This window comes from Echinococcus granulosus, assembly GCF_000524195.1.
Source record: "Echinococcus granulosus chromosome Unknown EG_S00013, whole genome shotgun sequence".
NCBI lineage: Eukaryota > Metazoa > Platyhelminthes > Cestoda > Cyclophyllidea > Taeniidae > Echinococcus > Echinococcus granulosus.
Window position 1 is genome coordinate 203,185 of NW_020170393.1, and position 27,879 is coordinate 231,063.

Below are 27,879 nucleotides of genomic sequence, written 5' to 3' on the forward strand. Positions count from 1 at the left end.
ATGCCGGGCGGTTTTCCATCGCAGCGAGGCGTAAGATGGCGTGAATTCGAGGCTGTTGCTGGCGTGTGAGCGGAGCTTTTGGCAGGAAAGCGGGTCGAGGAATCGATTGTTGCCATGGTCACGTGCTCGTGCGGGGGATCAATACGGGCGCATTTCAAAGTGCCGCGGGTTGGAGTGCTTGCTGTGATTTCGGGTCATCTGCAGTACAAATGCTAACGGATGAGGAGATAAAGCAAAAACAGGCGAGTCTTATGAGAATAGGTTTCATAATATTTATTCACCATAGAAGATTGTGGCTACGACTGGCTAAGTTAAACATTAAGGCAGACTTTCTCCGTTTTCTTTTCAAAAATGCCGTATTACCTCTATAGTCTCGATAATCTCACCTTTATTCCAGGGCAGCTTTGTGGTGTTCGCCTTTACAATGGTGGTAGCACACCTTCATGCAGAACAGGCAGTAAAATCACTTGTTGAGTATCTATCAGTATAAGGTCGGTTATGCATCTGGTCATTTTAATACCAAAAATTGGCTGTGGATTTTATCACCATTCTCGTAGAAGTGATGCAACTTATTCACACGAGTCTTTTAAATCCTCAGTAAATCTGCTCTTTTAAATCTAAGCAAGTGTTTCACACACATGAACTCATTCCTTGTGCGTGGGCACAGAGCCTTCTTAACCGTCTGTTAGAGATGATTTACTACAACGAAAGCTTGGACTGTAGTTTGTTGAATTAACTTTGTCGGTCCCTTCTTGAGGTGCACGTTACTGATGTATTGCAATTATTTCGGAGGTAATGACAGACAAGCAATTTGTACCCCCTAATAACTCATGAGACACTTACCTCTGAGCCAATCATTCGTTAGAGGAACAGAAAGTTTGCACAGCTCAATGTACCTATTTTCAAGGGTAAGGGGTCAGCATAATCACTCAAGGGGAATACACATGCATTGAAACTAACATATTCGCAGGAGAGGATCCGGGGAGCGCGAGAGAATCGGCGCGCCCTGATTGACGACCGTCACTTGAACATTCTCATGCGCCTAGAAAGGGCGTTTGGCGTTGAAACACAGACGGCCTCCGAGTGGCTTCTGGATTTCGGCCAACTTGAGGCTTTGAACATTTTCTTCGAGGCTAACGGCGCCAAGGTTCTCATGGTCACCTATGCCGACCAAAACTTTAACGTGCACAGCACTGCTAGTAAGTAAAGCTTCTCGGTCTTGCCAGAATGCTTTCAAACACCTTTAGTATTCTTCCGCAATGCTTCCAGTTGCATAACTTCCTGAAGTTTATCATAAAAACCTGATTAGTAAATTGAAAAGCCGACTAAATAAATTTGATATACCCAATAAAAATTTTGGCTTATGTAACTCCTCATTTATTTCGGGGAGTTGATATTTTCCCATAATGAGTAAGGGGGCTATGTGTTTACCTGTGCACTACCCATACGACAGGCAATAGTATTCAAGCGTTTTAAAATTATGATAAACTATGTTAATTTAAAACCGACAAGGAGATTATATCTTGAGGGTAGGAATCCTAAAGCAGGGTCTCACCTTGATACCTACACCTTTAATCGCTCCGCTACAAGGAGAAAGGCCAGTAACTCTCGCTGGATTAATGCATGTCTATGGAAGATTGTATTCAGTTCGTAACTATTTTGTCTTCTTCCCCGCAGAGGAAGCTTTCAAGATTCAGAAAAAAAATCTTCGTGGGACCAAAAGATACTTCTTTCATAATGGCCAACTTCCACTAAAAACGGAGACTTACGTATTCTTGCGCGTCTTCTTTGACGGTGCACTGACTACCAGCAACCTTAATGCGGCAAGTCTTCGTCACTACGATTGACTCTCGAATGTGTTTGCAATTGCAATGTGCCCATCTATCTCTATTATCTTGCTCTTGACTGCCGAGACTCTCCACAGGGTTCACTTGACCGGTATTTACCGACTCAAAGTTCCAGACACCTAATTTAAGGAACAACCATTTGTCAAATTCCAAAAAGGACTAAACTTGTATACTGCCCCATATTGAAGTGATTCTAGGCCAAATATTTGTCCTGCCACACTATCAGTTAGCTCTCACTAAGATTCTAAAATAATACTTTTATATCTTTGATAATATTGGAGTAGGAATGACTAATTTCGGGGAAACATCGGCCTGTAACCCTTTCTGTCAAGCAATCCATAAAATTCACTGTGATGAAAAACCACTTCCCTTATCTAGGAGACATTTACTTGCAAGCTTGATCCAGCAGCTGGATTTGTGATACCAATGTTCGATTACCTGAGAAATTTTATCCTCCCTGGAGTTCAAGTGCAGGCGGCCAACATGCATCAACTCACGCCACGACAGCACGACGACTACTGCGACTACCTTGCCAACTATATCAACAGCCTTGAAAGTAGGCACACCTGTCTAAACATGTCTGTCCATCCATTGGCCAGTCATTTAAGCCATTGATTCTACATTCCTTAAGCTGTCATCGCCTGCTCACAGGAGCATGTCATCTTGCCGCCCTACATGCTTCATGAACAGGTCCACTTCAACGATATGGAGGGTCTCATCGCACTCTCAAAGACACCTGAGGGACTGAGCCTTTTGGAGGAGAATGCCAGTGCTTGGATGAAAAAGATATATGAGGTAAGTTTCTTGCAGAAAAAAGATATACAGGCTTAAATTTTGAACAAATAGACGAATCCGTTTGACGGTCGTGATTTTCTTGCACTTCTATTCGGGGTTGGGTCTCGTTTTAGGAGGCGAAGGCAGTGGAGTTGATTCATGTGGAGATAAATCAGACAGGACCCGATGGCGAATTTCGATTTTGGAAATGTCAGATGACACGGATGAACTCCCTGGTGCAAGAATTATCTCGACCCGATATCAAAAATGTCATTTCCGTACTCGAGCAAGCCAAGTCGACCATCATACCCGTGGGTTTTACCCTGAAATTAGATTTGGTTCTGCCCTTCCCTTCGGCTCAAAAAATAACTACACTACATTAACATTTTAGACTTGGGTGCAGTTGGACAAGAAAGTGAAGTATGCCAACGCTGAGGCTGCAGGGAACGTCAAGTATCTCAGCGCTGTTGAAAAATTGTGTGCTCCACTTGTCGTAACGGACATCGTGAGTTATGCTCCTCAAATGTAGTTTAGACTTCTAATATTGTAAAAGATAACAAATTACTTGAATTTGCATTTTAGAAAACAATCATTTCGTGGATGCCAAATCTTATGAAGTCGCTTAAATTGCTCTTCCAGTGCTCACCATTCTACAATACCTATTCCCACATGACCGTTCTTTTAGTGAAGGTGACTTTTTAACGCTATTTTTACTAATATTACTTATTACTGCGCTTAATGAAAGTAACAGTTGTAAACGGGAGAAGATGGTCGTGTCTACTTGCAAAGGGTTTATGAATGCATGAATCAGTAGGCAAAGCCTTTCCCTTTCAATAGCATAGCCAGCCATTGGAGGGAATAACTACTTTTGATCGTCAACAGATTACCAACCAGATAATCTACATATGCAAGCGTTACCTGACGTACAATGGGACAAAGTCGATATGGGAGCAGGACAACGACGAAATGGTGGCCCGAATGACCGACTGCATTGAGGTGAACCTGGCCTACCAGACAGCCTACCGAGTGACACGACAGGGGATGATCGACGCCAAAGAAAAGCGTATCTTTAACTTCTCCGAGGTTCAGATATTTGGCAACATGAACCTTTTCACCCAGCGTCTCGACTATTTGACGCGAGTACTCAAAACGTTGAAGCAGTACTCTGTTCTCCACGAATTCGTTCTTGAAGGTTCGTAGCAGTTTGACATCGTTACTAGAAAATAAGGCCCCTTTTAGTTTAGTGATAGCATTCGATGAAGATGCCACCTGCATTACGCGAGATGGACAGGGTTCAGCCTAATTTTAAAATCTATCAAAGCAGTCAATGTAGAGAAGGGAAAAGGAGTTATTTAAAATGCATAGCAGTGACTGAGACTGATATTTTGATAATAGCTTATTGCACAGCCCCAAATAAGGATATGTAATGTAATTACTTATTGGTGAGAATCATCAACGGTTGGTCTGCTAAAACTCGCGACTATCAACAAGTATACTTGTTCCAGCGAACACCGATTATTGAATTTAGGGATTGAGAAAGATGGAAAGGTGGAAATAAGAAGATGCTGAAGTATTTTTCAAAGCACTCAGATTGGGAAGTACCGATGAAAGAATTCAATCCAAGTCTAGTTTAAATTTTACTTAACCAGTTTTAAATTGCCAGAACTTGTACAAAGATTTCACTGTGGTATATCGTTCTTTTGACAGGCAAAGAACCGATGATAGCTAAATTCGATCGCCTTAAGTCGATGATCGCATCAAGGCCCTACGACTACCTTGATCACAGAAATTCAATGTTCGAAGCTGATTACGACGAATTCAAAGAACGAATTTCTGAAATTCATGTAAACCTCTCACCGCAATGTTTATCGTTTATAAACATAAAGTAACACGACCCTTCACCTTTGCTCTTTCCATAGGATATGTTGCTGAGCACTATTAGTGCTAACTTCACCAAACCAAGCAGCTTAATGAATGCAGTCAGGCTTCAGGAGCGTCTAGAGACTATCAACATACCTGGACTGGAGCACGGTACTCGATATCGCCAGTTGTGTGACAGATTGATGCAGGAGATCAACAATATTATGGACCAATTCCAGACAAACTTCGCATCACCTCCCCTGGGGCGCAATATGCCTCCCTTCGGAGGTCGAATCGCGTGGGCGAGAAACTTCTACAGACGACTCGAGGAGCCCATGAATGCTATCTGCACAAAGGCACCCAAAGCCCTTATCTCACCAGATGGTCAAGATCTCGTCTCGGCATACAACGAAGTCACAGGGAAGATCGTCGGATATGAGATCGCCGTCTATCAAACGTGGACTAAACTCGTAAGATTACCCCTCCTTCCTCCTTTTGCTTGCCAAATGTGTGAGTTAACCTAAAAATCTCGAGACTTATAATAGCAATTTGATAAAAGAATCTAAATCCACCGACTTTAATACAACTTCTTCTTTGGGATCGATGGTTAGTTCCCATGCCAGCTCAGATTCCATTTCCCTTTTGATTTGTTTACTAAAACACATTCTGCACATCGGATACAAAGTGCAGTTATTTGCTTCTTTACATGGTCATCGGCCTTGGAGTAGAACCGGAATAATTTTAGCACTGCGAATGAATTAATCCTGCCCATTGGAGAGACTTTGAACCCTATCTTTTAGATTCTCAAAAAACTGAATGGTCTCTCGGCATCACTCATTGTATACAGTCATCAGCCTGCACCATTTGGCAGACCATTTGTAAATCTGGACCCAGACATTATTGGTCTTCTTCGTGAGATATTTGTAATGGACAAACTTCAATGTCCAATCCCTTCATTTGCTAAGGAGACCCTTCTTAAGGCCAAATACATCAAATACCACTATGAACAACTTAAGGTAAGTTGTTATCAGTAAGACAGTGAGACGTTTTTAGTACATGTGCGGCAGATACGTTCAAATCACTAGCTCAGTTCCTGAGAAATATCACGTCTTGGTCATACCTTCCATGATGAGGGTCAACCGGGCGCTTGAACCTGGAATGCACCTGCACAATTGGAACAGCATTACGACTATGAACTACGTAAACGTAAGTACTGAGAATACACAGATGGTGCAAATCACCAAACCAGAGTATTTCTTTGAGATTAGAGACCAAAATTTGCCAAAATATGGTTAAATTTGCACTATATTAATGCCAAATATTGTCTTAATTGACGCTTTTTAATGGTGTGTTATTAAAAGTTGCAAAATCAACACACAGACCATGATATGGCTGTGCATCCTTTCAGAATGTTCTGAGCACCCTGACGGAATTTGAGCGGCTGTTGAAGCAAATCGACGACATCTCCGTCAACCGAATCGACTTCGTGTTGTCAGAGCTAAGTCAGACGACGATACTCTCATTGCCAGGTCCAGATGATCCAGCCTTGGAGATATTTGATCTCGTACGCCTTGCCAAGGGTCAGATCCTTGCGGCTGCGGACACTATGAATGCTCTCACTATCACTGTGCTCAAGGCCACTGTTGAGATGCTAAACATTCTCCTGGAAGACTACGACAAGTTTGTAGATGAGAACAACCTTGAAAAGATTATTGCCGACGAAGTCCAAATCCGTTATGCACATATGGAAAACCAGGAGCCCAATGGAGGTAAGTTTTCGAAAAGGTCATATACTCCCAAAAGGTTCTTTGTGTTATTATAAACGCAACAGAAATTAATCGTGGTTTATCTAGAGAGTATCGTGAGATCATTCGCTACGATTTGTTGATTGACAGAATAACATAAGATAAAAACCTTCAAAATTCCATTCAAAATCTACTAGAATACGAGGAGCAGACATGGCATGCGTGTGCAAAAGCCAAATTGATTGTTTTTTATAGGAGGTCCGAATCGAACAAAAGCAGCGAACTCAGAGGCAGCTACATCTGGCAAAGCCGCAGTGGTGACGAAGGGCAATAACGGGGGAGTAGAGTCGCAAACTGCGACGCAGACGAAGGAGGATCTTAAACTGCCACCAGAGGTGCACGCCTCCCTAAAAACCGCGGTGCAAGTGGCCCTTGCAGCGGACGACATGATGATGAACCTTGGCACCCGTGCTACCGAGGCCGTTTGTCAGTCGGTGCGCACTGCCCTAGACTCCATTTGGAGCCGTCTTGCGGTCAAGGAGGCTGCTGGGATTCTCAAGGACATTCCCGCGGGAATGAAAGTCAAAGCAGGTAGAAGATTCAAATTCAATGATAGATCTTGGAAGCGCTGTCAATAATTTTTTATACTGACATGGACCACTTGGGTTTGTTTTGAGATAGAAGGAAAGAGGGCGTTGTTAAGTCGTTCAGGCCTCTAACCTGATTGTATTGTGCACTGCTAGAGAGTACACGGCCACAGCCGCTGGTGCGGTGCTACGCGCGATTGGTGGGCACCCAGGTGGACATTTGGCCGCGACCAGCGGAGATCCAGGCGGCGCTGCGCAGTATTGTGGGCGGCATCGAGGGCAGTTGCAAAGGCGTTCTGGCATGGGGCATGGACGGACGCAAGCGTGAAATCAATGAGAAAGTCCTCACCGCGGGCCCATTTGACAACGAGCTAGCTCATGATGGCACCTCCGTCACTGCGGGTAGCAACTCCCAAACCTGTAAATCTCATTTCATGTATGCTTGCCGCCGGCGCTTTGTCATCTTTGCCACCTATCGCTTGACTGTGCTGTAATATCGTCTAAATTGCCTTTTGTAGCTAGGGTAAATTCACCAAATTTGTTTTAGGTTCATAGTTGAACACCTAGACCTTAATAATGCCTCCATGGTAAAAAAGAAAGATATAAGTCAAGTCTGTAGTATTTTTCCAAATTGAAACCGATATTATTGTAAAATGTTTTGATAAAATCCAAACACTTCGAATGTCCAACTCTTAACGATCTTATTTTTGGGGAATGAAATATGTAACGAAGAGGCTCACGGCAACACACAAATTCAGCGATTCTTTTGATAGTCTTCAGCACTGAATACAGGTAGATAACTAAATATGAGAAAGCGACTTGTTGATAAAGAAGCCACTTTCAAAAAGATTAGAATTTGTACCTAAGATGTTCATTGATGAACTCAATTTTTATTGGGACACCGAATTTTGGCGGCTTCACCGCAGAACTCCTACATTTCAAAATATCCCTTCAAACAGTTTGAGGGTGATTGATGATTCGCCTTTAAGTCCCTTTGAAGAGCTGGAGTTGATCCTAAAGACACATAAGATCTAGGTGATAATCACCCCTTCATGTTTTTATTCTCATTTGCATACCTACTTTATAATAGCACATTTAAATAATCCAGTCAGTTTGAAAATTGTATATCAGACAAAAGTATTTAAGGCAGTTCACAAAAACAAGGCTATTCTCTTACCAGTACATTCGATTTTAAATACACTCAGGTAATAATACTAAAGAAAGAAATCACCTTTAAGATGAAAAATTTACTAAACAAATTTCATTAACTGTTGCAAATACCCTGTTCATGCACATTTGAAGGGCCAACTGCCTGATGCGCTAATCCTTTTTTTCCCATGACAGAACGAGGCTGTTTTTGTGGACTAATGACAGGTGATATAATACATTCTCAAGTAAATTTATATTTGCATAAAATGACCATCCCCCTTATTTAAATCGAATATAAAGAAGACGATTGATACCTATGAAATATGTTTACCTGTTTTTCAGCAGCGGCAGATGAGAAGCATGTAAGCATGTTTGTGCCGAGCTCCAACAGCAGCACGCACACTGAAGCCGGGGAGACGGAGAACTCATTATCGCCGCCTGGACCACCAGGCCCCTCGGCGTCGACGTGGGGTGCTGAGGTGGAGGGAGGCTCAAATGCCGATACCCAGGGCCTCCCAGGCTCTGGCGGGGGTACCAACTCCGACAGCAACTCGGTAAGCCATTTCCTTATTCGTCATCCCCTTTGCTTCAAAAGGGCACGTTTCGTAAGTGCCAATGTAAAATAGTAAATCTGATTATAACGTTTTCGATGGTTGTCAATGCAGAGCCCTAATTGTGCAGCTATTTATGGTATTTTAAATCTCAAAAAAGTCATTGAATATAAAATTTATAGCTTGTCTAATCATTTAAAATGATTACAAATCATTGGATGGAAATGGAACAAACATCTTTTATATTAGAGAAAGATGCGGGGTTCGAGAAACACGTTATTCGCCAAACAAATTACAGGAAGTGAGTTTATTGAAGCAGCGTTGTTACTATTGACATTACATGGACGAAGGCACTCATTTATACTCTCTTTGAGTTTAGTGTTGGAAACTGACATAACCCTTCGCTTTAACACATACAAGGAGGTTCATGGCGATAGAGAGATCTATCGCCTACGCAACTTCATCTCCTCTGGCTTGCAGCAAATGAAAAAGATTGTTTTCCAAAATGACGGTAAGTGAAGCTAAACACAGGACTTCAATGCTACATATTTAGAATTAAAAATATTGTCTCAAGAATGTATTTGACTAGATTTTGCCAAGGCATTACTGACTGGTGGTAAAAATAAGTGATTTTCGCAAATTTTCTACTTATTGCTGCACATTTTCACGGTTTTTTTACCCAAAAGCAGCTGACGATTAACGACAGGCTAAAATATTACAGGTGAACAAATTTTTAGGTCGTATTTACAGATAATGCTGCTCCATGCTACTGTCTGCAAGCTAATTTGTACCTTCAACTTTAAGAAGAATGTGTTGGGAAGTGGTAAATTATGGGTTTTTATAGTAAAAACGTTTCCACCAACCCCTAGGATTCATTTACGAGACAGAGTCCCTCACCTCCTACTTGGAACAGTTCAGTCACATCTACAAGTGTGACGTTGATGCCGAGTTGGAGGCCTTTCTTGGAGCAGAACCCTGTATGCACGAATTTCAGATGAAATTCTCTTACTTACAAAGTTTCGAGGAACAGATAGAGCGGGAACCCGACCACTACGTTGTCGGTGCCCTCTACGTTGGCCTGGATGATTTCAAGCGCAAAATTAGAATCACCCTCAATGCGCTAAAGAAGGCAAGTTGTACCTCTCCCCTCAAATCACATTCGAATTTCCTTCGAGATATTATTGGCCTGAGTTTTCTTAGGTTGTTGAAGGTATCCCAGTTACTTTTAGTTTGCAGAGTCCCAGATAGATACCTATTTAAAGACTTGTGCAGGTATTACGTTTTTGGACTTTTTAGGGAATTGTGATACTCTAACCATTGATTAACTTTACCCAGGACTTCAGATGTTTCATCCTGTTGACCTTTTGAATTATTTCAATTTTCTGCATTATACCTTATTGCATAAAAATAACTTAGTAGGCTTTGTTTGCAGAATTATGTGCAAGCCTTCATCAGTGAATTCATCTCCCCACTGGATGAGATTCAAAACCAGATCGAGGAGTGGGACCGAAACCTCGCGAAGAAAATAACAAACCTCGACGACATCGCCTTCGTCATGGACACCCTGGCTGACATTCGAGAGAAGGACATCAAACAGGACATGACGCTTCTACGGTGTGAAGTGAGTCATATATTCCGCGAACAAGTTGCTGCCCACTCACCCTTTTGGGTAAAATACGCTAACTTCCCTTGCCTCCTTCACTAAGGATGCGACAAACCTCATCTCCAAGTACAATATGCCATTCCCAAAGGAACTCTCAGACCGCGTGGAGTCGTGTCGATACGCCTACTTTCGGATCAAGGAGAAGGCGCTGCAAAAGCTTGACCACCTTCTCAGTATCCAAGCTGGGTATAGAGACGGTCTTCTGGAAAGCATTAAAGCTCTGAAAGAATTAGTTGAGGAATTTGAGACGGACTATGACGAGGTGGGTTATCTTAGTCTAGTCGCAGTGCTAGTACTATGATTTAGAGGAAAGCGTGCCTGTATATATCAAGTGGTTAATGCTATCTAGTGATCCTGACAGGCATCTATTAGACGATTGAGTCAAGTGGTTAACACCATACCTCGGGTGTTCCATTAGTTAGTAATTTGTGTTCACCATGGTTCGGCTCCTACTCTAGTCTATTCGCCTCTACGATTGTCAGTGCTTTAAAATACTGCAATTCACTGGCACTGAAATTGCCCAATGGTTGTTTTATGGGACAGAATTCCACTTAGACTGTAAAACATGTTTAATTAAGATATTTGCATGAATGGAAATATTTACTTCCCCATAGAAAGGGCCAATGGTGCCAGGACTTCCACCACAGATTGCACTAGATAGACAAATTCAATTTAAAAATCGACATGACAACCTAACACGCAAGATGTTGACAGCTCGTAAAGGGGAGGAGCTCTTCGGTCTGCCCATCACTGACTACTCACGTTTGGGAGGGATTGGCAAGGAGTTGGATCTTCTGCAGAGACTCTACGGGCTCTACAATGAGGTCAGTAAGACCGTCAGTGGCTATTATGACATCGTGTGGCGTGATGTCAATATGGAAAAAATCGCCGCCGATCTGGAGGAATTTCAGAGGAAGTAAGATAGTGCTTCCTTAACGTCTTTTCTCTATTAAGTAAAGCAACACGATAGGAAAATCTTTAGTAGCTTTGACTGCATTTTAACTTTGTAGCGCCATGTGTCCCGTAATTAAGACTCGTCTTGGTGCGTTAAAGTTAAATTCATATAACTAAGCAATACAGCTTGCAGGCTTTGTGATGATTTTGTTCATGCATCACCCAAATCTGCACCCGTTCCAATTTAGTAGGTCAGTGTACACATTCCTTTGACTCTTCTCAGCTAACTGTTTGTGTCAGTTTTCTGATTGCGTTTCAGCAACTAAGCTACTCCTAAAGGCCAAAACATATAGTAGCAGTAAGAGAGAGTTGGAGAATGTGGGAACTGTTGTGCAGTAAACCGACATCCGCCTATTATTATGGATTATTAAAACGAGTAAACAAACAGTAGTCAATTATGTCTGTAGTTAGTCACTCAGAGGAAAATCCACTTTTTGTCCTACTTCAGATGCAAGCGCTTGCCGAAGGCTCTTAAAAGTTGGCCAGCCTACACAGACTTGGAGAAGACCATAAACGACTTTAACGAGAAGGTGCCACTGCTGGAGATGATGACCAACAAGGCGATGAAGCCGCGTCACTGGCAGCGATTGGCAGCTCTCACCAATTACAACTTTGATGTGGAGTCGGAGAGCTTCATGTTGAAGACCATGTTGGACGCTCCACTGCTGGAATCGAAGGATGATGTAGAGGACATCTGCATCTCCGCGGTGCGCGAGAAGGATATTGAAGCAAAACTCTCCGGCGTTATCGTGGATTGGACCCACCAGGAGCTGAAACTCGCGTCTTTTAAGGCGCGCGGTGAACTGCTTTTAAAGGGGGACCGAGTGTCTGAAATCGTTCCGATGCTTGAAGACTCTCTCATGATTCTTGGATCGCTAATGAGTAACAGGTTTGCTTAATCTTTTAATCGGGTTGTTAAAGAGCCTCCATGTAGGTCAATGTATGGTACTCAAAAGATAGAATTAATAAATTTTTAAAATTTTGTGACAGTGTCCAATTAGATAGTATAGCCTAATAGTATTATATAGTACTTGATTCGGTTTTTTACTGCTCTACTTTTCCTGAGCAGATGATAACATATGCCAGAGATTATTCATTAACACCTCCGCATATTAAATAGAATTTATGGTGCGAAATACCGCCAAATTTTCCAACTTTAAGCCTTTTTATTGACGAAAATGGCTTAGGAATTAATGCTTGTGCGCATAGGGCTAAGGCATCGGAATTCACAGTGAGTCATGTGTAAACCACAGCACAGTCATTTGTAAGGGTTTGCTTGCTTTCTTATCTGTTAGTCTCTCGATGCAAGTAATAGAGAGCAATCCATTATGAGTCAAAATGGGGTTTTCCATATTAAAAAGGGTCCTAATTATTAATGTCATAGAATATAAAAATGGTCACTTTGAATGTTAGCTGGTACATTTAAGTTGTCCTCCGTTTTTCTCCTACGTCCTGATCACTGGATCAGCTAAGAAATAAGAAATGAAATGGTTATTTTGGAGGATTAATAACAAGTGGCGTTCAAGAATTCATACCTCTAAAGAACCTATTCTCTCCTCCTCCAGATACAACGTGCCATTCAGGAAGCCTATTCAGGAGTGGGTGCAAAAGCTCAGCGTTACCAGTGAGGTGCTAGAAAATTGGATGCGAGTCCAGAACCTTTGGGTGTACCTAGAAGCAGTGTTTGTTGGTGGCGATATCGCAAAGCAGCTGCCACAGGAGGCGAAGCGCTTCCAGACTGTTGACAAGGCTTGGGTGAAGGTGATGGACCGGGCGCGTGACAACCCCAACGTCGTCGCTTGCTGTGCCGGCGATGGCTCATTGACGGAGATACTGCCGCGCCTACTGAATCAACTGGAGGTCTGTCAGAAGTCACTCTCGGGCTATTTGGAGAAGAAGCGCCTGAAGTTTCCACGCTTTTTCTTCGTCTCCGATCCAGTGTTGCTGGAGATCCTCGGTCAGGCCTCCGATCCCACAGCTATTCAGCCCCACCTGCTAGCCATCTTTGACAATACCAAGAGTGTCCTCTTCTCAGAGAAGGCTCCCGATATCCTAGCAGCATTTTCAAGTGAAGGCGAACGTTTAGATGTAAGTAACAATGTGGCGTTTTGGGTAGGCCAACGCAAGACAATTCTATCTGGTAGCACTTAGCAAATCAAAATCACTTCAATTAACTTGAAAAGCTTGTTTAACTGGCAAGTTTATAATTTTGTGTTTCCAAGTGTTTCAGTAGTTGTCTGTTAAGAGGCTTAAATGAAGTTCGGTATTTCTAAATTTAAACATCTTCTTGTCGTGGAATGGCTACGATAACAGACCAGAAACCACACAAATAGCGTTTGACGTAACGGGCTCAGGGTAGAAGAATGTGAGAAGTTTTAGTATACCAAATTATTCCCCCTACGAAAATGACGCTACTTAAAGTACTCTATAATATTTTTCGCGTGCAAATCGTCTATTTAACTGTTTTTGATGTTTTATTCGCTAGTTTGTAGAATCAAATTCATCAAATTCATTAACGTCAAGAAATCCGGTGAATGGTGTGGCGTAAAACACTATACAGTGCTACCTTATTTCTTTTCCGATATAAAAACGCATTGTAGCTGAATTCACATTCTTACACCGTCGGGGTTCTTGACTGCAGACATTCTTCTCGCGTTGCAGATGTTCGCCCCGGTAAAATGTGAGGGTCAGGTGGAGAGTTGGTTGAATACCCTCCTTATTACCAGTCGCCTATCACTTCACCTCAGTATCCAAAAAGCCAGTTTTCTGATCATGGATCCCTCCTGTGAACTCATTGAGTTTTTCACTGCCCAACTGGCACAGATAGGTATAATAGGTCTGCAGATTATTTGGACCATGGACGCTACAGAAGCACTCAAGGAAGCTAAGGTGGAACCGAAAGCCATGACTAAGACGAATAAGCACTTTCTGGACGTCCTCAATCTCCTCATAAACGAAACTACAAAGGACCTGAACTCGCTGCAGAGAACCAAGTTTGAGACTCTTATCACTATCATGGTTCATCAGAGAGATATCTTCGACGACTTGGCAAGTGGACAGATCCACATCATATTTACTTATTCTTACGTATTACCTAACTACCTGCAACAATTCTATGAGTATTTAGTATGCAGTTTAAGTTGTGTTATTTTTAACTGAAGTATGCATAAAACACTAATTTCATCTGAGGGTATTCATTAAAAAATGTCGGATGATTATAAACAGATGGATGATTTGCAAATGATACCACAGATTTTAATTTCAGTCAATGTTGAGGACTCATTCATTCAGTAAGAAAGACGCAGTATAATGAAATTTATTCATGATAGCCTTCTTAATAGACTACTGGATACAGATCAGTGAGGCATTTGTCATGAGGCTGTTCAAAGGCGGCAACGCTTCATTGAACTACTAGCGATGCTAATCTGAAATATCTAGTTGGAATTGCATACCTGCTGGAGGTTTTAGACTCGCTTGCATAATCGAATAATAGTAAGACTGCAAGGTGTCTCGGCTAATGATTGATGACCGAATGATTGAATTTAGGTCAAGCAAGGTATCAAATCACCCGACGACTTTGAATGGACCAAGCAGACTCGTACCTACTTCAACGAAGAAGTGGACGCCTGTGTCGTTTCGATTACTGACGTCGACTTTGCCTACCAAAACGAGTTTCTCGGTTGCACTGAGCGGCTGGTTATCACTCCTCTCACAGATCGGTGCTACATCACTCTCAGCCAGGCCCTCAGCATGCACCTGGGCGGTGCGCCGGCAGGTCCTGCAGGCACGGGTAAGACGGAGACCACCAAGGTGAGGCGCTTTTTCTTCCATTTACCGCCAGCAATGGCCCCTTTCGTGAATGCGGATGTATTATTTTCTTTTTTTACCCACCTCCGCAAAGGACATGGGGCGATGCCTGGGCAAGTATGTGGTTGTCTTCAACTGTTCTGATCAAATGGACTTCCGTGGTCTGGGTCGTATTTACAAGGGTTTGGCTCAGTCTGGCTCATGGGGTTGCTTTGATGAGTTCAATCGAATTGAGCTGCCTGTATTGTCAGTAGCCGCTCAGCAGATCGCCATTGTTCTCAGTGCCAAACGAGACGGTATGAGTAGCTTCATCTTTACAGATGGTGACGAGGTATCTCTGGATCCCGAGTTCGGTATCTTCTTGACCATGGTATACACTTCTTCTTTTCCATTTCACTCTTCTTAGCATCTGCTTTATCCAATAACGCATATATTTACCTCTGATAGAATCCAGGGTATGCCGGGCGCCAAGAGCTGCCAGAAAACTTAAAAATCAACTTTCGCAGTGTAGCTATGATGGTGCCTGATCGCCAAATCATTATTCGTGTTAAACTAGCTGCCTGTGGTTTTGTGGATAACATTATTCTCGCACGAAAGTTCTTTGTGCTTTACAAACTCTGTGAGGAGCAACTAACCAAGCAGGTCAGTGGATCTCCGATGAAAGTACTAGGTTGGCATCTTTTCACCGACATTATTTCATGATCTATTGCTTAGATAGAGTTGTGATTTTGATGTTGTCTTATTAAATAATCTATTTAAAAGTTCATTTTGGTTCCTGCTACATAATTTTTGTAACAGCATTCTTAGTCTCTGAATTAGGCTGAAGGATTACAGAGCACAGGAATTGTTTATTTCACCGAGTTTATTAAATGTTTGTCCTAAAAAGTTCTAGCCACAACATTTTAAAATCCTAATTAATCTATGTGCCCTCAAACTGAGGAATCTACCATTTGTATATCATGGCACGGAATTCTAAATTGGATGGTCAAAAACCCCATTCTTGAAAATACTACTTAAAGAAGCTGGATAGTTTTGGGTTCAGAAGACTTGAAAAACCTCTGTTGTTTTTATAGATTATTGTGCTTTCTAGTTATTTTCCGATTATAACACTAGCTGAGTCTTATCGAATATACGTATGCCTCAAGGTGCACTACGACTTTGGTTTGCGGAACATCCTCTCGGTGTTGCGCACGTTGGGTTCAGCACGTCGCAAGAACCCGAAGGATAGTGAGGATCGCACGGTGATGAGGGGACTGCGTGATATGAATCTCTCAAAGTTGGTAGACCAGGACGAGCCGCTCTTCAACTCCCTTATCGATGACCTCTTCCCTGGGACTATCCTCGAGAAGGCCACTTACCCTGAGCTCCAGAGAGCCATTGAAAATGCCACCTCGCAGTTCAACCTCATCAACCACCCTGCCTGGAACCTTAAAGTCGTTCAGGTAACTTCTCAATCCTGGTAGTCATTTCTCCTCCGATGAAACATTTCAACTCACTGTATGTTGATCGAACTGGGTGAGTAGGACTGATGCGACATGGCGCTCTACTCTTGACGACATATAAGTGGAATGATTAGAATAATAGACACCTGACCTTGAGCTGGATTCCTCTGTAATGCTGCGCGAAGTTTAAACCAACGGTCGCAGCAAGTTACTCCAACGTTAAAGAAAATTTATTATCAAAGTACAGAAGGGCTGCAAACGCATGTGCACAATTGGAACATCAGTCCTCAAAAGCGATTGTACCAATCATAAAGACCAAAGATCCCTTGTAGGTAAAGGTTCAGTCAAAGAGCTATGAAGGCACTTCATAGTCCTTTCCTTTTAAGCGTTTTCGCTGGCGCTTTCAGTAGTTACCCCTTCATATTGACTATCGTAATGTAGTTGATGAATTAAAAACTGCAAACAAGCCAGGCATAGTAGTTATTTAGTTTTCAGAGAGGCGGGAGAAAGTTGGTCGCAGCGTCGGTATTTCACCTCGCCAACTGCACTGCATTTACGGGTTTGTCCTTTTTTAAACTGCTTTGGAAGAGATGTGTTGGTTGACTTTCTACTGCTCAAGACCAGTCCATACCTTAGGACGGCTGTATTGAATATGCCAATTGCTAATCGTAGGAGCATTTGTCCAAAAGTAGAGCCACTAAATGCTGAACCTGATTCAAAGTATTTTGGCAGAACTAACACGTCACCACTTTGCCGAGATTTCAATACTTTTGGTCTATATGGGTTTCATTCAGCTGCTGAGGGCAACTGAGGTATCATCTACCTGTGAATTTTACGTATCTTTGTGTGAGTTTTGTGGAGTGCCCATAATGTTAACACTTGAATTGTAGCTCTATGAGACGCAGAATGTGCGTCACGGAATGATGGCCCTGGGACCCTCGGGAGCTGGTAAGACGGCCTGCATTAGAACTCTGATGGCGGCCATGACGGAGTTCTGGGAGCCGCATCGAGAGATGCGCATGAATCCCAAAGCCATCACTGCGCCCGAAATGTTCGGTCGGTTGGATGTCTCGACCAATGACTGGACTGACGGTATCTTCTCTACCCTCTGGCGTCGGACGCTGAAGAAGAAGCCCAACGAGCACATTTGGCTTATCTTGGATGGACCTGTAGACGCTATTTGGATAGAAAATCTCAATTCCGTATTAGACGACAACAAGACTTTGACTCTAGCCAATGGAGATCGTATTCCCATGGCACCTAACACCAAAATTCTCTTTGAGGTGCACAATATTGATAATGCTTCTCCTGCCACTGTTTCTCGCAATGGGATGGTTTTCATGTCAAGTTCTGTGCTGGAATGGGATCCGATATCGAAGGTAGAGTCACCTTATTAAATTGGCTACTCTCACTGTTATGCATTACCTTATTTTTTTGAATGACTGTGCTTCGTTTCCTCAGGCCCGACTGAATTATAGGCCGGACAACGAGAGGAGAAAGTTTCACGAACTCTTTCAAAACTCCTTCCCACAAAGCTATAGGTTTGTCTCACAGACCCTTGCTATAAAAATGCCGTACCTGGAAGCCTTCTTCGTACATCAGCTCTGCACACTCCTGGATGGGTTGCTTGTTCTTGAAAACCAAGTGTGTTGAATATATGTTTGATCTATCAATTGAGTGTATTTGGGGATTGATGCGTGTTTTCTATCCTTGTAGCAAGGCAACACGGATAAATACTTGGAGCGTATCTACATTTTTGCTCTTATGTGGTCTATTGGAGCTTTGATAGAGTTGGATGATCGAGCCCGTCTGGAGAAGTTCTGGAGAACGGAACTCAGTGTAAAACTCGATCTTCCATCTGTTGATGACTCGAAATCTGAGACTATTTTCGAGTACTTTGTTGGTCCCAATGGTACTTCCTTATTATTCACTTTATATCAGTATAAATGTAGGGGAAGCGTCGACTTAATCAGTTCATTTGTTTGAAAGGTGAATGGGTTCACTGGTCATCTCGTATCGATGAGTACATCTATCCAACTGACAAGGATCCTGAATTCTCCAGTATTTTGGTGCCAAACGTGGATAATATCCGAACGGATTACCTCATCCGACTTGTAGGCAAACAGGAGAAGGCTGTCCTTCTAACTGGCGAGCAGGGGACAGCGAAAACAGTCATGCTCTCAAAATACATGGCCAGTTTTCCCATTGACGCATACACCTTTAAATCTTTGAACTTCTCGTCAGCCACTACACCAGGACTTTTTCAGGTGCATTATTTTCAAAATTTGTGGTTCTATTTATTCGTGTGTATTTGATTATCACTACCACTACTTATTTCAGAGAACCATGGAGAGTTTTGTTGAGAAGCGCGTAGGCACAACGTTCGGTCCGCCAGCAGGGAAGAAAATGATTCTCTTTGTAGATGATATCAGCATGCCCATGATCAACGATTGGGGTGATCAAGTGGCGAACGAGATTGTTCGTCAAACTATGGAAATGAGGGGTTTCTACAGCCTAGACAAACCAGGCGAATTCACAAACATTGTCGACGTTCAAGTAGGTGGATTGGTGGAGCTCTCTTATCATAGTTTCTTTTTTAAGCTATTATCAATCTCCTGTCTCAATAACTTTAGTTCCTCGCAGCTATGATTCACCCTGGTGGTGGACGTAACGACATCCCAGAACGTCTGAAGCGCCAGTTCGCCTGTTTCAATTGCACTCTTCCAAGTAACAACTCCATTGACAAGATCTTCAGTACAATTGGTTTGGGCCACTACTGTCAGGCGCGTGGATTCACTGAGGAAGTGATAAACATGGTGCGAGATCTGGTCCCATTTGTGCGGAGGGTTTGGCAACAAACCAAAACCAAGATGCTCCCTACGCCAGCCAAATTTCACTATATATTTAACCTGCGTGATCTCAGTCGAATATGGCAAGGCATTATCTATGGCACTAGCGAAGTGAGTATCCCTAATTTTGTTACGCAAGGCGAATTGCATTAAGAAAAATTTTTAGCTGTCAAGCAAGTCTAGGGTATTCGTTAAGTACTTACAACGACAGTTAGTATATCCATCCATCAGCCGATTATTTTGCCTTTTCACTGTTTCTTTTAATGGGTAAACGTCTACCTATTTACTCATTTAGAAACTCATCCATCCTTTTTAGGTGTTTACTACACCAGACCTGCTCATAAAACTGTGCAAGCACGAGATGACTCGAGTCATCGCAGATCGTTTCATTGATCCGGCAGATCTGATATGGTTTGACAGAAACTTTAACCGCACCCTGGAGGATATGATGGGCGAGGAGGTGGCCTCTAGTGCACAAGATGAGGTCTTTTTCGTTGACTTTATGAGGTGAGTTTAATATGCTCTCCATAATGTGTAAAGAGTAGTACGATAAAGTCAACGCTGTTTCGAATGGCACAGCTTAGCATAAGGTGTTGGTTTAACCGAAGTGAGTAGGGGCTGACCCTCCCACTAATACGCATTCAATAGCGGGTACTTGTATTCTGGATGCAGGAAACTTTTGCACTGGTAATGTAAAGTAATTCCTCAAAATGATATCTTGTCAATGTGTCATTCAATAGGCTTACTCGAGTATTTCGCATCACTTGTAAGAAAGAATTATTGAAGGTACTAACTTCTGACAGATTAGTTGGTGTACTATTTGGCACATTTTCCCAAAATCTCTGCGCTCATTTGATGTAATACTTACCCTTCCACATTAAAATGGCTCGAGTTTTCACTTTGTGATCAAAAATTTGACTCGACTAAATTTAATAGGGACTATTCATGCCTCCATCTAGGCCTCTGTTCCCAATTTTACGTGTACTTGCTAATATTTAAGGGTTGTTCGATATGAAATTTAGTATTTTTTCAAAAAATAGCATATTTCTTAAGACTTAAACCACTACCCAACAAGTTTTTTTTTTCAGGAAATATATTAAATTGAAGTAGATACGTAACTTGTTAGCATTCAAGAAACTGGAATCTTTAGGATGGTTGTGGGGATGGATCTATATTAGCTAAGTATGCATAATCATTTGATGAAAGATGATATCTCACCTACTTTATTCACCCAAAATTTTTAGAGATCCACCAGAGGCGACAGGAGAGGAAGGTGAAGACTTCGATTTCTCTGCTCCAAAGGTTTATGAACCCGTAAGTCGCTTAGTAATCTTCGAAGCTTCGAATGAATCTATTGTAAGGGTAACTTACAAGTTAGCATTGGAGTCTCTCTAATATAGGTTAGACACCAACAACAAGATCTTTAAGTCTCTTAAATAGGTTTTTTACACCTACTATTAGCCGCGTTTTAAAGTGGCGTTTCAGGGTCCTTAAGTAGACGTACTTTGGTTTCATTCAGCATTTAGTTATACACTTGCCTACCTCTTCGTTAGATTTTTGAGCTGGGAGTTCTAGTGGATCGTCTCAACAACTTCCTGAGAGAGCGCAACGAGTCTGTGCGTGGAGCGCCGCTGGATATTGTCTTCTTCAGAGATGCAGTGATTCACTTGGTGAAGGTGTCGAGAGTCATCCGAACACCCCGTGGAAACTGTCTCCTGGTGGGTGTTGGTGGTTCTGGTAAGCGATCCGTTACGCGACTTGCAACTTACATCGCCGACTATGCCGACTTCAGCATTGTCCTTACAAGGTATGTCTCATGATTACTCCGTGTAACTGTTTAGATTGGCTTAAATTTACTAGGGATTTCCATACATAATTCACACGTTGCTTTTGGTAGATCCTACAACGTGAATGATTTCTTGGATGATTTGAGAACTCTTTATCGTAAAGCCGGTCAGGAAGGCAAGGGAGCCACATTTGTCTTCACAGATTCAGATGTGAAGGAGGAGGCTTTTCTCGAGTATATGAATAATATGCTCACTTCAGGGATGGTGAGTTTTCTACAAACACTGCCAAATCGGCACCATTACCATCAAGATCTGAACGCTTGCAATATCGTCTCTTCACACAGGTCTCAGGTCTCTTTAGTCGAGATGATATTGACGACATCCTGAACGCCCTTATCCCTGTAATGAAAAGGGAGTTTCCTCGTCGTCCGCCGGATATTGAAACTCTCAATGAGTACTTTCTTCAGCGCATTCGTAAGAACCTCCACATTTGTCTTTGCTTTTCACCCATCGGCAAGCGGTTCCGCACCTGGGCGCTCTACTTCCCTGGTCTTATCTCGGGCTGTACTATCGACTGGCTGCATAAGTGGCCCAAAGACGCTCTGTTGGCGGTAGCAAAGCAGTACATGGGCAATTTCAACATTGAAAGCTCGGCCTCGGTGAAAGAGAGAGTCATTGATCTGGTCGCCACCGTTCATGATGGCGTCGCTATCAAGTGCGAGCAGTACTTTGAGCGCTACCGCCGCACTGCCCATGTGACACCCAAGTCGTACATATCTTTCCTTAGTGGTTACAGCAAGGTATATGGCCAACAACTCGCCAACATACAGTCTCTTATCAATAGGCTATCATCCGGTCTGCAAAAACTTGACGAAGCCCAAGAGTCGATTGCTAAGTTGAGTGTAGAACTGGTTGAGAAGAAGAAGGAACTTCAGATAGCTAACGCTGAAGCAGAAGTCGTGCTATCGGACGTGATGCAGCAGACTCAAGCTGCTGAGCAAGTGAAAAATAAAGTGCTGGTTGTAAAAAATAAATGCGAAACAATTGTTAGTAGCATTGCAGCAGAGAAGTTAGTAGCGGAAGGGAAGTTGGAAGCTGCCAAACCAGCTTTGGAAGAGGCTGAGGCGGCACTAAATACCATAAAGCCTGGCGATATCGCCACTGTAAGGAAACTAGCCAAGCCGCCTCACCTTATCATGCGCATCATGGACTGCGTACTCCTCCTATTCCAACGTCCTCTCCTTCCGTTCCAAGAGGATCCCGACCGTCGTGGCTGCATGAAACCCTCTTGGAATGATTCGCTCAAACTTATGGCGAACACCAACTTCCTCCAGAACCTTCTGAACTTTCCCCGGGACTACATTACAGAAGAGACAGTTGATTTGATGGAACCATACTTTATGGCCGAAGATTATAATCTGGAGACTGCAAAAAAGGTGTGCGGAAACGTTGCAGGTCTGTGTGCCTGGACAACAGCAATGGAAAAGTTTTATTGGATTAATAAAGAAGTCATCCCTCTGAAGGACAATTTAGCCAAACAGGAAATAAAATTGAATGCTGCCAAGATTGACCTAGCCAAAGCGGAAGCAGTTTTGGAGGAGAAGGAGAGGCAGCTGTCGATTGTGCGCGCTCTCTTTGAGAAGGCGATGCTGAGAAAGAAAGAGCTGGCAGAGGATGCGGAGGCTTGCCAGAAGCGCATAGCTACAGCCACCACTCTAATCGATGGACTGTCAGGCGAGAAAGTGCGATGGACGGAGGAAACCCGCACACTCGGGGACCAGGTCATTCGTCTCGTAGGGGATGTTCTCATGGCCACTGCGTTTCTGTCATACTGTGGGTGTTTCAACCAGGACTTTAGAAATCGAATAATCAACTCATGGGTAAAGAGTCTTATGAAAATGAAGATTCCTCACACCCACAACCTTGACCTCATCAACATGCTGACTGAAGGTCCAACGGTAAGAACCCTTGATCAGCTTCCATCTACTTAGATTCTATGTACCAATATATGTCCCAGAATACCAACCTAAATAAACCTACTAGTTTGATATGGTTGACTGTATTTACTGTCGTTGTCTTGTTGGCTAATAGGCTGAAATTGGAGGAACTGTCAATCGAGTTGTTTTTTAACAAATTCAGAAGTAAGAATCGGTTGTTTATTTCAGATCGCTGAATGGAACTTGGAGGGCCTTCCAAGTGACGATTTATCAGTTCAAAATGCGATTATCGTCACTCAGGCCTCGAGATATCCTCTACTGATTGACCCACAGAGTCAGGGTAAGAACTGGATCATAAAGCACGAGGCTGCCCACAACATGCTGGTGAGTTGAGATTGCATCTCACTTGACCTACAAAGTATCCCAATTGAGCGCTCATTTCCCCACTAATTTTTGCTTTAGGTGACTACACTTGAACACCGGTACTTTAGAACGCATTTAGAGGACTCCCTATCACAGGGACGCCCACTTCTCATAGAGAATATTGGTGTGGATTTAGATCCCGTCCTTGATAACATCTTTGACAAGAATTTCCTCAAGTCTGGTACCGGCTTGAAGGTCAAGGTGGGAGATAAGGAGGTAGAGATAAGCCCGGGTTTTACTCTCTACATCACCACAAAGCTGCCTAATCCAGCCTACAGCCCTGAGATATTTGCTCGAACGTCGTTAATCGACTTCACCGTCACAAGCAAAGGTCTTGAGGATCAGCTACTAGCTCGTGTCATTCAAACAGAAAAGGAGGTAACATAGAGGAAGTCACTCTTCCCCAGCTTCACTTTTATTTCCTTTTCCTCTTATCTTTTCGCTACTCCCTCGGCTCTTTCTTCCCAAGGAACTGGAACAGATGCGAATAAATTTGATCGCTCAGATGACGGCGAACAAGAGACGCATCCTTGATCTAGAGGACAACTTGTTGATGCGATTAGCGAGCACCGAGGGCTCCCTGGTGGATGATCAGGGTCTGGTGGACGTACTTCAGACCACCAAGTCGACCTCTATTGAGGTTGCAGAGCAGATCGCACTGGCGCAGGAGACGGAGACCGAAATAACTGCTGCTCGAGAGGAATATCGTCCAGTAGCCGCGCGCGGTTCCCTCCTCTACTTCCTCCTTAGCGAGGTCTCCGCGGTGAATCCAATGTATCAGACAGGTCTGGGCCGATTCCTCAAGCTCTTTGACGAGTCAATGGAGCTCTCCGAAAAATGTGTTGTCACCGCTCGGCGAATCATCAACATAATTGAATATATGACCTACAGCGTGTGGTCCTTTGCGGTGCGAGGTATGTTCAAGCTGGATAAGACAATGGCCACGCTCATGTTGGCGCTTCGTATTGATCTCCAGCGGAAGGCTGTTCGGCACGAGGAATTTATGGTCTTTATACAGGTACCATCACATCACGAGGTGTGAAACGTTTATTCGGGGCGCGGTGCCCGCTAACTCTGTATTTAAGCATGAATAAACTCAAAAATGGATTTAATGCTTGTGAATAATTGCAAATACACATGCATCCTTTCAGGGCGGATCCGCATTGGACCTCAAGACGTGTCCGGCGAAGCCAGGGAAGTGGATATCCGATCTGACATGGTTGAATCTGGTGGCTCTTTCCAAGCTTACCGAGTTTAGCAGCATTGTTCAACAGGTGACCAGCACAGAGAAGCAGTGGCGTCTATGGTTCGACAAGGAAGCTCCGGAGGAAGAGACCATCCCTTGCGGCTATGAGCACACCCTCGACGTCTTCCGTCGTCTTCTGCTTATCCGCTCTTGGTGTCCGGATCGAGCCCTTCAGCAGGCTAAGAAGTACATCGTACACTCTCTCGGTCAGGCCTACATTGAGGACGTTCCTGTCAATATCATAGAGTAAGTAGGGCACTTTCCTATTTTTAGTGGTTATTATACACCTCCCAGACACATTCTGAATGTTTTGCTCCTTTACCAGTCTTTCCAATGAAGCCGATGCAAGGACGCCTTTATGTGGTCTCCTTAGTATGGGTGCTGACCCCACTCCCTTCATTGAGCACGCGGCTCGAAAGGTTCGGATAAACCTGGGGGTGGTTTCAATGGGCCAGGGGCAAGAGATTTATGCGCGTCGGCTACTGAAAACAGCGATTGTTGAGGGAAATTGGGTGCTGTTGCAGAATTGCCATCTTTGTATAGAATATGTGCAGGAATTGTTCGAGATGCTCACCAGTATGGGTGACGTCAATCCCAGAGGCAGGGCTAAGGAGAGTGCCGATGGGGTTGGTGGTGGTGATATTGGAGGTCAAGGGGAGGCAGGGGGTGGTGGAGGTGGAGGAGGTGGGAACGAAGCAGGTGGTAGTGGACCCGTCGCACCCGACTCCTTTATGGCATCACCTTCCAAACCAGCATTTGTCCATGATCAGTTTCGGCTCTGGATCACCACTGAGGAGCACAAAATGTTCCCCATCAATCTCCTCCAGATCGCCATCAAGTTCACTAACGAGCCACCAGAAGGTATCAAAGCGAACCTTACGCGCACCTACCTTGGCATCACGCAGGACTTTTTAGAGATCTGTGTCACCAATCATTGGCGCATCATACTCTACTCGTTGGCCTACCTCCACTGCACTGTGCAAGAGAGACGCAAGTATGGACCCCTGGGTTGGTGCATTCCCTATGAGTTCAACCAATCTGATTTCAATGCCAGTGTACAGTTTCTGCAAAACCATCTTGACAGTTTGCAGTTCAAGAAGGGTCAGAGGATTAGCGTAAGTTGCGATCTGTTTAAGGCCTCCCTAAGCGTAGCCATCTCCTCAGACACTTGAATATTGTGGAAAGATGTTGTCATTTATATGTGTGACCGCGGGCACCATCGAGATCTCAACTGAAATGATCAAGAAATAAGGCCTCAGGAATGAAGTCTTTAGCATTGGTAATGTGTAGACGCACGAGGCGGGACTTGCGAGTAGACGTCTGTACCATTTTCACGTATTTATTTTGAGTGACCTTGGCCTTACCAGGATCGTTGGTATATCTAGGCTTTGTTTCCACCTTAAATTGGCCATTGTGGAGGACTCAACGAGATTACGGGCCGAAAAATTCATATATAATGCAAATTTTGAACAAAGATTTCTTTGCTACTAAAATAGGATCACTTTTCTGCCGTCATCGGTATCCTCAACAAATGTGCGACGAGTCTGTTTAGTCATTTCAGAATCTGTGACTGAGATTTTTAAAAAAAATGAAATCAAAGATATTTTAGGCGTTTCGCAACGATTACGCCTCATAACTACTACTGCTTAGATGTAACTGGTATGCATAATCTTATTAACGTCCGTGAAACGCAACTTTTTAGGGAATCGACTGGAAATGCACCTGCTACATGATTTCGGAGATACAGTACGGTGGGAGGGTGACTGACGACTTCGATCTTCGATTGCTCAAGTGCTTGACTCGCAATAGCTTCCAAGAGGCAATGTTCTCACCGGAATATACCATGGTTGAGCACTACCCCATTCCTCTGTTTGGAACAGTAGCTGAATACCTCAACTACATTAAGAATGACTTGCCCCCACGTGACAGTCCCGAAGCATTCGGTCTCCATACTAACGCAGACATTAATTACTCTACGCAGACTACGCGTCGAATTCTCGCAACCATCGTCTCCATTCAGCCGAAGGATGATTCAGGCGATTTGGGGGACGGAAAGGATGAGGATGATAGCGATACTGGTGGAACTCATAAGCCGGCCGTAGAGACTCGTGAGATGATCGTTCACCGGATCTGCACGGAGCTTCTGAAGAAGCTTCCACCACCCTACATACCCTTCCAAGTAGCTGAGCAATTGAAAGCCCTCGGTGCCCTGAAACCCTTAAACATCTTCCTCCGCCAGGAGGTTCAGAGGATGAACAAAGTGATAAAACTGGTTCTCGCCACCCTGACAGACCTTCGCCTTGCTATTGATGGAACCGTTGTGATGAACGAGGACCTCCGAGACGCCCTAGACTGCATTTACGATGCCCGAGTTCCTGCTTTCTGGATAAAGGTACATAGGCGGAGGTTGCAGCTCGATTAAACTCGTTTAAATTTTGAATTTTTCCTGAATATTTTCCCTGGAATAGTCATCCTGGGACTCCTCAACGCTCGGATTCTGGTTCTCAGAGCTTTTGGAACGGAACACGCAATTCTCAACATGGCTGGAGAAGGGCCGTCCGCTGTACTTCTGGATGACAGGTTTTTTCAATCCCCAGGGCTTCCTCACAGCGATGCGTCAGGAGATAAGTCGTTCTCACGAGGGTTGGTCACTGGACTCCGCGGTCCTTTCAAGTCACGTGACCAAACTCAATGTCGACGAAGTGCGAGAGCCTCCGCCGGAGGGGGTTTTTGTCTATGGTCTCTTCATCGAAGGTGCCGCCTGGGAGCGCAGATCAGGGAGGTTAATTGAAGCTCGTCCCAAGATCCTCTACGAACCCATGCCTGTCATTCATCTATTCGCAGTACAGGAAGGCAAGAAGACTGTGGTGGGACGACTGCCCTATACCTGCCCGATTTACCGCAAACCCAAACGAACCGACCTTATGTATGTGACCTCGCTGGATTTGGCATGTTCAAAGAATCCGGACCATTGGATCAAACGGTCCGTTGCCCTCCTCTGTGACATCAAGTAGCTGTCGTCGAACAACCAAAGGCGTCTGCGCACGCAAGATGTAAGCTGTGACCCTGTTTGCCAATAAAGATGCACTGATTTGTTAGTGTTTGTTCATTAAATCGTTAAGCTGCCGGTCAAGTGGACTTCTTACCTTCTCCCGCGGTACCTCTAGTGTTAGTTTTTGAGACACGGAGCCCTCGCCACTCGGAAGGGGTAGCTGACAGGCTTGTTTATGAAGAAAATTACGTCTTATGAGGGCTCAC

General features: G+C 43.7%; 1 protein-coding gene across 1 annotated transcript; it reads left to right on the forward strand. All coding sequences in view use genetic code 11, as the record gives it.

Annotated features, from left to right (window-relative positions):
- Positions 1-27,635, forward strand: EGR_02739 (Dynein heavy chain 5, axonemal; the record flags this gene model as incomplete). The annotated part of the gene is made up of 49 exons (XM_024491988.1): positions 1-30; positions 971-1,199; positions 1,678-1,769; positions 2,226-2,403; positions 2,479-2,642; positions 2,756-2,932; positions 3,013-3,126; positions 3,204-3,311; positions 3,504-3,813; positions 4,329-4,465; positions 4,541-4,951; positions 5,282-5,497; positions 5,535-5,687; positions 5,890-6,250; positions 6,482-6,817; positions 6,970-7,233; positions 8,308-8,516; positions 8,763-8,814; positions 8,893-9,024; positions 9,383-9,723; positions 9,946-10,134; positions 10,220-10,438; positions 10,791-11,092; positions 11,579-12,019; positions 12,696-13,218; positions 13,792-14,256; positions 14,677-14,940; positions 15,032-15,307; positions 15,385-15,579; positions 16,083-16,379; positions 17,270-17,758; positions 17,841-18,023; positions 18,096-18,291; positions 18,369-18,646; positions 18,720-18,935; positions 19,013-19,339; positions 19,545-19,735; positions 20,473-20,542; positions 20,782-21,035; positions 21,126-21,279; positions 21,360-22,973; positions 23,181-23,336; positions 23,415-23,753; positions 23,845-24,393; positions 24,527-24,867; positions 24,947-25,197; positions 25,375-25,736; positions 26,324-27,013; positions 27,090-27,635. 49 exons carry the CDS (start codon positions 1-3, stop codon positions 27,633-27,635), a joined length of 14,391 nt encoding a protein of 4,796 aa, XP_024353482.1.
- Between the last annotated feature and the right edge of the window lie 244 nt (positions 27,636-27,879).